Source organism: Gnatocerus cornutus, chromosome 7, assembly GCF_029298725.1.
Source record: "Gnatocerus cornutus isolate USDA-ARS CGAHR chromosome 7, icGnaCorn1.1, whole genome shotgun sequence".
Classification (NCBI taxonomy): Eukaryota; Metazoa; Arthropoda; class Insecta; order Coleoptera; family Tenebrionidae; genus Gnatocerus; species Gnatocerus cornutus.
The window spans coordinates 10,987,405-11,000,719 of record NC_142239.1 but is presented as its reverse complement, the minus strand read 5'-3'; the positions used below and the strand labels follow the sequence as shown (position 1 = coordinate 11,000,719).

The 13,315-nt window shown below is 40.7% G+C and overlaps 5 protein-coding genes across 5 annotated transcripts; 3 read left to right on the top strand and 2 right to left on the bottom strand.

Annotated features, from left to right (window-relative positions):
• Window positions 1-555: 555 nt before the first annotated feature.
• ClC-b (chloride channel protein 7) lies at window positions 556-3,400 on the top strand. Its single transcript, XM_088041750.1, has 6 exons — window positions 556-772; window positions 818-973; window positions 1,024-1,222; window positions 1,281-1,534; window positions 1,588-3,093; window positions 3,142-3,400. The coding sequence occupies exons 1-6, from the start codon at window positions 728-730 to the stop codon at window positions 3,322-3,324; spliced, it is 2,343 nt and encodes a 780-aa protein (XP_087897876.1). The 5' UTR covers window positions 556-727; the 3' UTR covers window positions 3,325-3,400.
• Window positions 3,401-4,663: 1,263 nt separating this feature from the next.
• Window positions 4,664-5,550, bottom strand: Jra (Jun-related antigen). Its single transcript, XM_088040865.1, has one exon. The coding sequence runs from the start codon at window positions 5,548-5,550 to the stop codon at window positions 4,855-4,857; it is 696 nt and encodes a 231-aa protein (XP_087896991.1). The 3' UTR covers window positions 4,664-4,854.
• Window position 5,551: 1 nt separating this feature from the next.
• Window positions 5,552-6,012, bottom strand: LOC148170919 (phosphatidylinositol N-acetylglucosaminyltransferase subunit Y). The gene is made up of 2 exons (XM_088040866.1): window positions 5,784-6,012; window positions 5,552-5,670 (listed from the first exon to the last, which is right to left on the bottom strand). Exon 2 carries the CDS (start codon window positions 5,663-5,665, stop codon window positions 5,552-5,554), a length of 114 nt encoding a protein of 37 aa, XP_087896992.1. The 5' UTR covers window positions 5,666-5,670; window positions 5,784-6,012.
• Window positions 6,013-7,616: 1,604 nt separating this feature from the next.
• LOC148170918 (uncharacterized) lies at window positions 7,617-9,253 on the top strand. Its single transcript, XM_088041014.1, has 3 exons — window positions 7,617-7,799; window positions 8,387-8,575; window positions 8,627-9,253. Exons 1-3 carry the CDS (start codon window positions 7,739-7,741, stop codon window positions 8,815-8,817), a joined length of 441 nt encoding a protein of 146 aa, XP_087897140.1. The 5' UTR covers window positions 7,617-7,738; the 3' UTR covers window positions 8,818-9,253.
• A 1,413-nt stretch (window positions 9,254-10,666) lies between these two features.
• Window positions 10,667-13,230, top strand: mtsh (mitoshell). Its single transcript, XM_088041503.1, has 7 exons — window positions 10,667-10,746; window positions 10,921-11,363; window positions 11,422-11,883; window positions 11,933-12,385; window positions 12,432-12,842; window positions 12,889-13,005; window positions 13,051-13,230. The coding sequence occupies exons 2-7, from the start codon at window positions 10,941-10,943 to the stop codon at window positions 13,228-13,230; spliced, it is 2,046 nt and encodes a 681-aa protein (XP_087897629.1). The 5' UTR covers window positions 10,667-10,746; window positions 10,921-10,940.
• The last annotated feature ends 85 nt before the right edge of the window (window positions 13,231-13,315 follow it).

The window sequence follows — 13,315 nt, the reverse complement described above, 5'->3', positions numbered from 1 at the left end:
AGTTCAGCATTATTCCGCAAGGTGGCGCTTACTCAACAAAATTAAAGTAAAAATCTTAGCTAAATGACTCAGCCAAGTTTCAAACCCAAAGTTTAGCCCTCTGGTGGCAAACATTGTAAACTAAACAGTTCAACATTATTCCGCAAGGTGGCGCTTACTCAACAAAATTAAAGTAAAAATCTTAGCTAAATGACTCAGCCAAGTTTCAAACCCAAAGTTTAGCCCTCTGGTGGCAAACATAGTGAACTAAACAGTTCAGCTATATTCCGTAAGGTGGCGCTTACTCGACAAAATTAAGGTAAAAATCTTAGCTAAATTACTTAGCCAAGTTTCAAACCTGAATAGAAAATAATTTAACAAAAACAGAATTTTAAACTTTTTTATTCAAGAAATAACAGACAAGACATTCATTTGTTTTTTTTTTCTGTCTTCAACGTAAATCGTCGCCCGGAAACAGATTTCGATTTCCTTGGACAACCAAATTCGTCGAGTACCTGTGAAAAAAAAAAACAACATTAGAATTAATTTAAGCTTAGCAACTCCCGCCAAAGACCCCCACCATCCATCCCCTGATCATATGATTTTGACGGCGCATGCTGCACTGACCATGACGTTTGTTTTTGTTCCTTTCCACGCAAAATGTTTATCGCCGATGACTCATTTTATAATCGAATTGGAGCACAATAATGACACTTTTATACTGATTTAATTTGCGCACAATTATATAATGGCCGAAGAAACACACCAGGATGTGAAAGCCACCAGATTTAGGGTGAGTTTGTCATTTTTGTTTCCGTGTTGACTAATTGTCGTTTAGAACTTACCCTCTGTGAGTTCCCTGAGCCAGGAGGAGCTGATCATCACCAACGGGGCTGAGGAATCCGACTTGTTGTCTTCGATAAGGAGAAGGGTGCAAATCACATCTGAAAAGATAGAAACGGGGTCGTTAAATGTCTTGTCTGCGAAATATGAGGTTTGTGAAGGGTTGTCGAAGATGGGGGTTGTATTAAAGGGGTGTTTTAGAGCCTCGATTATGATACCTGTGAGAACTATTTATTATTAGATGAAGAGCGGAAGAAAGGATACAGATTTATAATAAGGAAGAGTATAGCAAGATGGTTTATCTTTCTTTTAATTGGAATGATCACCGCGTTGATTGCTTGTGCCATTGACATTTCCATTGAAGAACTGTCACAACTGAAATATGCTTCACTTAGTAAATGTATGCTGGAGTGTCTTCACCCCAATTTCCATCCCTAACTCGCTCTTTTCTTCTCCAGGTGTGGATAAATATGTGACCCAAGGGAAGCTCTACATCCCTTATTTTTTCTGGGTACTCTACAACGTGATCCCGGTACTCATTGGCTCATTTCTAGTCGCTTACATTGAGCCCATAGCATCCGGCAGTGGCATACCCCAAGTCAAATGTTACCTCAATGGGGTGAAAATCCCCCGAGTCGTCCGAATAAAAACCCTCATCGTGAAGAGTGTAGGGGTTGTATGTTCAGTCGTTGGAGGGCTCGCTGGTGGTAAAGTAAGTTTCGCCACATCCATCACTCCTTACTAATCTGATCTGACTACAAACAGGAAGGACCCATGATTCATTCAGGCGCTGTGGTCGCCGCCGGAATATCCCAAGGCAAAAGCACAACGTTCCGTCGCGACTGCAAAATCCTAAAGTACTTCCGGGAAGACCACGAGAAGCGAGATTTCGTGTCTGGAGGCGCCGCCGCAGGAGTCGCCGCTGCTTTCGGTGCACCAGTTGGTGGTGTCCTCTTCAGTCTAGAAGAAGGGACGAGTTTCTGGAACCAAAGTCTCACCTGGCGCACATTTTTCGCTTCAGTCGTCAGCACCTTCACTCTCAACGTGGTTTTATCCACGTACCATGGAGTACCCGGAGATTTGAGTTATCCAGGACTGTTAAATCTGGGGAAATTCGAGAACTTTAGCTACCAGGTGTTTGAACTACCAATCTTTCTACTCATGGGGGCATTTGGGGGGCTGTCAGGGGCGCTATGGAACCACATCAACTACAAACTGTCGGTGTTCCGAATGAGATACCTCAGCAAAAAATGGATGAAAGTCGTCGAAGCCTGCATGATCGCCGCCGTTAGTGCCACTGCTGGGTTCTTGATGATGTTCTTCTTGAACGACTGCAAACCTTTGGGACAGGACCCCACCAAGTACCCCACTCAGATGTACTGCCAAGATGGACAGTACAACGTTCTTGCGAGCATCTGGTTCCAAACCCCGGAAGCTTCAGTTCGTTCTTTGTTCCACGACCCTCCTGACACCCACAATGCTGGTTCTCTCTTCACCTTCGTGGTGGTGTACTACATCCTAGCTGCTGTAACCTTCGGCATGGCGACCTCCAACGGTCTCTTCATCCCCACGTTACTAACCGGCGCCGCTTGGGGGCGACTCATCTCGGTGGGTTTCTACAAACTCATCCCCGACGCTGTGCTCATCCATCCGGGGAAATACGCACTCATTGGCGCCGCCGCCCAACTCGGAGGAGTGGTCAGAATGACGATCAGTCTCACTGTTATCATTATGGAAACCACAGGTAATATCAGTTTTGCGCTACCTCTTATCATCACGCTGATTGCCGCGAAATGGACTGGGGACTTCTTCAATGAGGGGATTTACGACACCCACATCCAACTCAGTGGGGTTCCATTACTACCATGGGAGCCTCCACCGTTGGTTCATAACATCTACGCCAGCGAGGTGATGTCGCATCCTGTCATTACACTAAAATGCGTGGAGAATGTCGGCCACATCGTCGAACTTCTTAAATTGACAACATACAACGGCTTTCCGGTGGTCGATCCTCCACTAACTGACCAAACGGAAGTGACAACGTACGGAAGAATCCGGGGGTTAATCCTCCGGTCTCAATTAATCGTGATTTTAAAGAAGAAGATCTTCAATGAGACCTCCGACTTTTGGATGGACATCAATGTGGGTATTTTTAGAGATGAGTACCCCAGATACCCCACAATCGAACAAGTCGACGTTTCGGAAGTCGAAAAAACCTACTTCATTGATTTGAGGCCGTTCATGAACCCATCGCCTTACACGGTGCTTCATGTAAGTGGTTTTTTCTAACACGTCCAGAAAGTTATATTGAATTTTCAGTCAGCATCGTTACCGAGGATGTTTCGGTTGTTTCGAGCCCTAGGACTCCGCCACCTGCCCATTGTCAATGACACCAATGAAGTTATCGGGATGGTGACAAGGAAGGATCTCGCGAGGTATAGAGTGTGGAGACATCGCGGGAGGATGGGAGTCGAAGAATTGGTAATCTCCAAAGAAGTCTGACGCTTGCCAGTATTAGGTTTTGACTAGGAAATTTTATTTATTGTTACGAAATATAAGTATTTTTTATATCTCGAAAGGAGTTTTCTTGGGGAAGAATCAGGGCCAATTTCACCAACTAGCGTTAAACTGTAGTTTTAATAAACTAAGTTTAGTTTAACTAGTGATTTTAAACTCACTTTTGTTTATTCTGATTTCACCAAGGAAATCGAAGTTTTTCTAAACCGAGATAAAACTGCCATCAAGACAAAAGGAGCACTGGCAATTCTGCAAATTAGTGTCACTATGACAGACTATTACGTCTTGTATCTTGAGAAACACGTTTTGGTGATCAAACGCAAGGAAAATTCATTTTTTTAACAGTCAGTATTAGTAGATCGTGTGATAAAAGTGATTAAATAAGAAGCACCAAAGAATGAAGATTTCTGAAGAAAATTCTTCGGGTTTTTTTTGTAGAACGCAAATTTGACAACTGCGAACACATGGGGCACATCCATCATACACATAACTTTACTTCGGTTTTGTATTTTTGGTTGCATAACCACCTTTGTACCAATTTTCTTTTTTTGGTGAATTTTTCAATATTCGATCACCGGAAAAGTTTTGTAACTAACTCTATGTTTAATGGGCGATTAATAATCTCGCTTATTAATTATTAATTGCTTTCATTAACAAACTTGTTATTTACAATACTAGTGCGCGAAGCTTATGTTCGTGCATGAGCGTTTATTTAAAGCACGAGCGACTGAAAGGAGCGAGTGTTTTATTTACGCGAATGCACGAACAAGCTTCGCGCACGAGGATTGTATAACATTTTTTATACGAGTTTTTAATTACATTTTTTATATTTTACTAAATTTTTAGACAGAATTGTCATGCAGTTGCCATGATTTGTAAGCCTATTTTTACATGGTACTTCCAAGTCACTAAGGAGGCAAACAAAAAGGTAGACAAACTTCTCAAATTTTGGTGGCCAGAAATAAAACGAGAAATTAAATCAAATAGTTATTTAGTAACTTAACAACCATTTTTTATATTTGTAAGTTTGTTGTAGTGAAATATTCAAATTTGTGTGCCCCAATGTCGAATAATAAAACCTCGTGTTATTTATTTGGTTCACCCTTTCAATATTAAGTTCCGTACTGACACTGGTAAAACACGTTGTCAAGGCACGATTGTCTTTTGTTTTGTTTCGCGGTCGACTAGCTCTACTCAACCGCCAAACGCTGCTTCGCGCACTGAAAAGCGTGCGCAAAACATCGAAAAACAAGCGATGAGTATAAAAATAGTTATTATGTTGAGGGAAACTAATCTTAGTTTAAGTGGGTAGTGAAATCGGCCCTTCGAGTTGTAAAAAATAAGAATGCAATTTATTGCTACAACTATAATATGAAAACAATATACTATTGTAATAATACAATAACTACCCTATGGCATATACCCAGGCTCTCAGCTTGGCACCAGTATATAAAAATCACTTTATACATCTCTCGATAAAAAAATATAAATACTATACAAACACTGTCATTACATCTAATATTGGCCGTTGCCAATGATGGGGCACCCTGCATTAACATGTTGCATGACCTCCACTTTAAGTAGTCCCACGTGTTCCTTCAACTGGTTAACAACAGAAGCCAACTCTGCATTCTCACCCTTCAATTGTTTGACCTTATCTTCCAATTTAGAGATCCTCTCCAACTTCCTTGATCTACACTTTGACGCCGCGAGTCTATTCCTCTGTCTCTTCCTCTCCAACTTCATCCTTTCTTGATATTCCATATCTACCGGTGACATTGGAGGCGTGTTATTAACATTCGGTACAGTTTGAGGTTCTTCTTTGATCACTGGCATGAAATTCCCTTGTTCATTATACACAGAACTGGCGTTACTATCAGATCCTTGCTGCGAGTTGCCGTTGTGCAAATAATTGAGCGCTTCCACGAATCCACCGGCGAATTTCTCCTGCTCAACAGTGACGTCACGTGGAAAGATCAACGATGGCGATGGAGTGTTTGTTATGTTGTTTGCCAAGATGATGTTCTCAATGGTGGGCGTGTCGACTTTGAGGAGGTCAGGAGTATCGACTTTAAGGACTGAAGATATGTCCGGCGACAATAACGACAATCCTGCGGTCATATTCAACTTTGATTGGTTGAGATCGAGCGTCAAACTCTTCTTCATATGGTTGATCGCCTTTTGTTTCTCGTTGAAGTTGGGGGCGCTCATTTTAATTGTTTTTGTACAACTCCCACCCCAACCAAGACCAGAGATTGAAAAAGAGATACACAGGCACCACGACTAATGTTAAAAGACCGTAATACACACAGTCCGATATTTCCATACAATCTGAAAGAAAAAGTGAGGTTAAGATTAAGGAAATCGAAACAAAAAGAGTGAAATTAGGTTGGGGAGATAAGGCAAGGCGTGCCTCAACCTTTAAAAGAACAAGTCGAACTCACTTTAGAAAATCACCAGTTGATGTTTTGGATGATTCACTCTGTTGATCTTTCGCACCACACTGCTCACAAACTTCTTTCAATGGGAGGTTTTGATCTGTTCTCTCGTATTGTTCTTAGAATTCGATGGAATACCAACAAATACGACGTAATAACTCGTGATGACTCATTCCTTTCACGGATTTTCAGAAAATGAAATGACGTCATGGCAGTGGCGTTTGACATTTGTTGTCTTTGTTGCGAAGGTCGCGCATCTTGTAGGCAGGCGGCGTACAGCGGTGTATAATTGGTTGCCTACATCTCCAAAATTTATTCTATTCGTTTTATTGTTAATTTAACCAGAATTCTATTGGTATTCATGCTGTTCTTCTGTTACTCCTTCCTAAAACTGCAGATCATGGAAAAGAATCTGAAATTTCTGAATTCTCAGAAAGACTATCCATCATAAATTTCAACCATCCAGTAGCTCTGCAACTTCTTTCAAAACAATTAATTGTGTTTTTCACTCAAAAATGATCTTCTTTGAGTCTGTTCTTCATTTGTTCACTCACACTCACAGAATGTCTCACCTTCCCCTTCAATTGTTAGTTTTTAGTCGCTTTAATTCGACTGAATTAAGGGGAAATTTGTCGAGGGCAACACGGGAAGAGACTCCCCTATTTTACCCTCTGATTTAAATACTATAGAACGTAATAATAGATATTCATTATATACAGTGATTTTGAAATAGTGGTGGGAAAAAATCAAGGCTTTACAGAAATACGTAGAAAACGTTTTCGGTGCTTTTTATTAATTTTAAGGTAAAGGTAAAAATACCAAAATCCTGACCTTACTCAGGGCCACTGATATGCACAAAATAACCTTAACAACAACGCAGGGCATTTTGTTTGTATCTATGCATAGTAACCTTAGTAATCATTGGCGTAGCATGACAATTGGAATCAATTTCTTTTATTTTTTTCTTAAAACTCAGACAGCAAATTTAAAAAACGAAATCTGCCAACTTCCTTCATTTACAATAAGCTGTGATAAATATTTTTGACCGATTTTTGGAGTGAATAATTTGTCCTTACACTCGAATGTAATACAAGATTTTACCCAAACACTCTGTTGGTTGCAATTAAGGCATTAAAAGAATTTACAGAAGTGACAAATTTTTAGCGTTTAGACAGCCATGCTTTTACTGTTGTCATGATAATGTGTTTAAAGAGTAAAAGAGAACTTTATTTGTCTAAAATGAGTAAATAAAGTACTACTTTATAAGTGCATTTTGGATAAACCGTTTTTATCCATCCATGGCAATCATACCATTACCTAGCCCAACAGACCATTGCCATTTAATTAATATCAATAACAGTACCCGAGGAACATTAACCTGCATCTTAATTACGAATTACTGAGAGAAAATCTAGACAAAAAGGTTTTGTGAAGCGGAAAAACGAAATCGTGTTGTCCTATGTGTCATTTCATCAATTGCAACAAATTCGTACGGATACAGCGAATTATTCAATTGTATGAACTAGTTTCGTAATACTAATTAGGTTAGTAAATTAGACGCTCAGGGTGGAAGCGACTTTGTCTAAAACCCACACTCTTTTGTGGTAATTGTATAACTAGCATCAACTGGAAAACAAGCAGAAAACTGCAGAATTCAAATCAAAACAAAGAGGTGTGATTTTAGAACCACCCCTTTTTCAAACTATATTTGCAATTAAAAGTTATCCATAAAATTAGTCCTTTTTTTTGTTGTAAAACTAGGCCACTCCGGACTATTTTCCTCAAACGTAAATCGCACTTTATGAATCTTTCCGTTAGGATCAAGGTTTCGCGCAGGCCCTAAATGAAGCTGCATTCAGTCTTCATATTGAACTCACACCGAACATTTCGTGATCATCAAATCTGATTTTTTAATTACATTTTAATTGCAATTTCATCCCCATTCTCCTCCACCAACAATAATGGGACAATTACAATACATCTTAGGATCTTTACTCATCGTTGTAGTGTGTTTGAAATCAAGTAAGTGGAATTTTCAACAGAATTTTAGCAGAACGCGTCTGTTTTTACTGGTGTAGCTTGTGGGGGCTCTTTGGGGCGGGTTTCCTTCAAACTGTTACATAATCAAGGGGGTGGTTCAACCAACAAAATAAAACCGGACGCGCAATTTTTTTCTGTGTTTTCGTGTCGTTAAATACCTCATTAATTCATTTTAACCCTAATTCACTCGAATTAATTATGATTAATTTAAAAGTGAAGTACGTGCGCCTGCGCAAATTGCTTTCGGAGGATCAATAAGCTGTGCCATTCGGTGATACATACATTCAAAGATCCACAAAATTATCCTTCATAGTATACAGATCATGTCACGTATCAATAACTAGTCTATTTATAATAATTTAATCAAAAATATGTTATCGTTCTTTTGTTTATAATAGGGCAACGTCTTCTTTGTTGCTTGATAAAATTCCAGGGGTGCATGTCATAATTCGTGTTAACCTTGACCTAACAAAGCGATGATAACGGAGCTGGTGTAGGGCATTAAAGGCAAAGGTCACATACAGTCGGACTTTCATAGTTCGGATCGCAAGTAACAAAAATCTGCTTAGGTAACGCCATCAAATGCTACCAGTGCAACAGCTACAGCGACAAGCGATGTAGCGACGACGACATCATCAAGTACAAACAAGAACTCGAGGCCGATTGTCCCACTGGTAGCCCCCCTGGAACGGAAATCGGCACGAAGTACAAACTCTGCCGGAAGATCAAACAAGTCATCGACTTCGAAGTGAACGGACGTACGTATAATATCAAACTCAGCAACTCTTGGTAGATTAGTTTGGTTACAGTGCAACCGGAGAGCCGAGTGATAAGAACTTGCGGTTGGGACGACTCGACTTACAAGAACCGTTGCTACCAGAGATCAGGCTTTGGGGGGCGCCAGGAAGTCTGCGCTTGTGAAGCCGACGGGTGTAATAATAGCAGTGCAATTTACGCCTCCCTTGCGTTGTTAATAGGCCTATTAGCTATTCATCTGTGAAGTGTAGTTGTTGAAAGTAATTTCTTTGCTCATTCGTCTTGAAAAATAACAAATTTTTATAATAAGTGTATCAGTTTGCTATGGAGTTTTCGGTGTGGATCTGTTGATTACTTACAATAGGCACAATGTTAACAAGCAACAATATCATGTCCTTGTAGTCGTAATTTAACTTGTTGGTAGTCAACTGCGAGCGCGCTTAAGCGGTTTGCCAGTTTAGAAAAACCGAATCGGTTTGGTTCTGTAGATATTAGTAGTCTGATTTATTTGTAATCGGTTGCTTCAACGGACCTTAGATGTAAATAATTTACTGCCAAAAATATGAAATGATTTGAGGAGATTGTTAATCATAATGATAGACTAACGTTACTGTTATATTATTTTTAGATGCACAATCTATATCTTAAGAGAACAATAAACCATTGATTTTGAAACATAACTGCCAATTTTCTTTGAAAACACTCGAAAACCACAACAAAAGTCCTTTTCACAAATTTTCAATTTCAAATGACAACCATGTCCACCAACCCAAATTTGGGGGAAAACGTGGTACCAACCCACCCACCTTTGGGGATATTTTTCAAACTCCTGTTTAACTGCATTTTTACGTACTTTCCACTCGGCACAAATTGAAACCGCTTTTAAACGTTTGTTTACAGGTCACCGATGCTTGTTTTCTGCAAATTTCGCAGAAAGTTAGGTTAATAATTTACTGCCAAGAATATGAGATAATTTGTGCAACGTAACTGTTATTTGCACACTCTGTATCTTAAGAAAACAATAAACGTTTGATTTTGAAACATACCTGCAAATTTCCTTCGAAAACACTCGAAACCACAAGAATACCGGTTTTCACAAATTTTCAGTTTCAAATGACAACCATGCGCACCAACCCAAATCTGGGGTAAAACGTGCTACCAACCCACGCACGCACCCGTGGAGATATTTTTCAAATGACTATTTAACTGCTTTTACGTTCTCTCCACTCGGCACGGATTCAAATTGCTTTTAAACGTTTATTTATACGTTACCGATGTTTGTTTTCCGCGAATTTCGCAGAAAGTTAGGTTAATAATTTACTGCCAAGAATATGAAATAATTTGACCAACGTTGCTGTTATACGCACAATCTGCACCTTAAGAGAACAATAAACCATTGATTTTGTAACATACCTGCGAATTTCCTTTGAAAACACTCGAAAACCACAACACCGCTTTTCACTAATTTTCAATTTCAAATGACAACTACGCACACCAACCCAAACCTAGGGGAAAACGTGATACCAATCCACCCACGCACCCTTGGGAATATTTTTCAAACCTCCATTTAACTACTTTTTTACGTTCTCTCCACTCGGCACGGATTCAAACCGCTTTTAAACGTTTGTTTACACGCTTTCAATGTTGGTTTTCCACGAGTTCCGCAGAAAGTTAGGTTAAAAATTTATTGCCAATAATATGAAATATTTTGACCAACGTTGCTGTTATAGGCACAATCTGCACCTTAGGACAACAATAAACCATTGATTGTAAAACATACCTGCGAATTTCCTTTGAAACCACTCGAAAACCACAACAACCACTTTCCACAAATTTTCAATTTCAAATGACAACAACGCGCACCAACCCAAATCTGGGGGAAAACGTGATACCAATCCACTCACGCACCCTTGGGGATATTTTTCAAGCCCCTATTTAATTGCTTTTTAAGTGCTCTCCACTCAACACGGATTGAAACCGCTTTTAAACGTTTGTTTACAAGCTTCCGATGTTTGCTTTCCGTGAAATTCGCAGAAAATTAGATGCCATTATGATGGCGTTACCATAGCAACCACATCCATCAAAATAAACAAATTTTTTTTCGTACGTCAAATCCGCGTTTGAAATGTTGTGAGCAAAACGTTGTTGGAAGACTTAATTAGCACCATATCATGTAAGTATAGTTTTAATTGTGTTTATTCCAGCGTTTGCGAGCCATTTTTACAGTTCAGTTCAGTGTTTGGAAGAAAACTTTGTTAGGGACACTGTGGCGACATTTAATTAGATGCGCGGCCTCCTGGCGTTACAAGCGAACTTTCCACTCTAAAGCCCAACTTTCCTCTTGCAGAACTTCCTTGAAGTCATATAATGGATCAGAACCGTCCCGACGTCAATGGGAATCACCAACAAAACGTCCACTTACACATGCATCACGTCTGTGCCTGTCAAAGTCTCTACCCGACAAGTTATTATCCTCCAATTAGCTACAGGACTCCTTTGATCCCTTACGCGGCGCCACAGACAGTCGCTCGGCCGTATTTGCAACACTATCAATACACTCAATTTAACGTGGGTAGCCAATACAACATGCCTATGACACAATTATCGTCTAGTTACCCCGCTAACCACCAAGGGACTGATTCTGCGGTGGCTTTGGCAACTCGCGAGCGGAGGGAAAGAGGTGATTCCCAGGAAAGCGTCCCGGATCCTGAAAGGACCCCACCGGAGCCGCCGGAGTTTGAGTTTGCCGCCGGGCCGATCATTCCTCCAGTAAACGAGCTGTTTTTTATGGTAACTACCCCTGAGTCTAACACTGGTTTAATCCGGACTGTCTTAGAATAACTCGGAGGACTTTCAAATGAACACCGACGGCTTCATCAAGTTCCTAGAGAGGAGTTGCTTGACGGCCGAACAGATCGCGTATCGCAACCGGAATCGTCCATGTTTCCGCAACATTCAAAACCTTTGTATCCGGACGAGGTCGGAGATTCTAAAGCCTCGAACTACCATCTCAAATATCCACTCTCAGGGGATTCCTTGGGCGACAAAAGACTTTATTTACGCCTTCGTTCGTTTGACGAATTGTTGGCACATTTTGAAAGGATATTGGGAGAACCGCGAGGGGTCAGCTCTTGGGAAAATCGAGAAAGAGTTGACCCCTGGCTTCAAGGCATGCTATGTAAGATGGGAAAAAGAGACAGTCGAGTTGGCTACGGAACTGACTCGGATTTTTTATAATCTAGACGTGAATCAGAGTAACCCTGCTCCTAGTGTTAACGTCCACACGGCCAACAATTTGATTCCTCCCCAGGTAATTATTCTTTTCTCCAAATCCCAATCCTTTGATCCTTCATTGTAAGGTGAGTTTACTCAAGACCGAGACAAAGAAGACAACGAATAGTGACACTACAACCACGCCAACTTTGACAAACACTTCGAATTCCAGTAAGAATGTCAGGGGGATTTTACATTTACCCTCGGCGATGTCCACAGAGACTGTAGACCAAGGGAATCAGACGTGCTCGGGGGATTTTTGTACAAAGTCGGATGAAAACGACTCGGATGAAGAGAACTCGGTGGTTTACATGAAACCCGGGAGCTATAGAGTCCCCAAAAAGTACAAGAACAAAGATTTATCTATTTCTATCAATAAGAATAACAGTCCTAGAGTTATCGAGTTTCTAGAAACTGCCCAGAACGTAACCAAAGGACTGGAAGCCGCCAACGACAAGTACTGGGTTAAAGTGAAGGCGTCAGTTGCCAAGAAACTCGAGCAACCCAAACCGGAAATCGAAGAGCCTTTGGATAGTGAGGTAGTTAATACAACTCTGATAAAATATGTACTAATTAGACCATGAGGACTTCCTCAAGTTGAATTCCGAGGTCTTCTTCAACGTCCACGAGTGGTTGTCGAATAGTAACTTCTCGGACTATGGAGATCGTTCGAGTACCTCCACATCTCCTCCGAAGCCCGCGCAGTTTTTCCCGGACCTTCTGGAGAGTAGAGACGACGCCTCTTCGAACTTGGAGTCCGACACAGTAAAACCCTCGATTACTGTCCTACAAAGGAAACTACAGAAGAGTTCGAAGAACGGACAAATTGAACAGATCGCCTCGCGCACTTACCGAAGAAAACCCGAATCTTTGAACATCATGGTCTACGAAATGAAGAGCGGCGGTCTCACCAAGAAAGCCAAAAACATTCTGGAGAAAATCATCTTCGATTTGAAGACCACCGAACTATCAGCACTGCTATCGGAATGCGTTATGGTAAGTTAAAGGAGTAGTAAAACAGATTTTGGAGGTTTCGTTCCAGGATGGCCCCAACTTGGAGATGATCCAGAAGAACCTCAACAGAGACAGCTACAGATACGTGAACGAGTTTGTGAGAGATCTGCGGCTCCTGGTGAACAGTGCCGGTCACCACTTTAAGGTCAGTCAAAGAGAGGCGAAGACAAATTTGACTTGGAAGTTTCAGAAGTGTGAGCAAACCGACGATAAAATAAAAACGTTTTCTAAGAGAATGGAGACTTTGCTTGGCGAATACTTCCCCAACTACGACTTCAGTGGCGTCAGCGGTCACCGGAGCGAAAAAGTAGGGAAGTTGAAATTCAAAAATTGTTTGTTCGATGGCGACGGTGATCATGTAAAAAATTGATAAAGATAAGGTTGAAAAAAATTCCGATAAGGATAAGTTCAAATTAATATCGCAAAAAAAGAGAATTTTAGGTGCTGGAAAAATT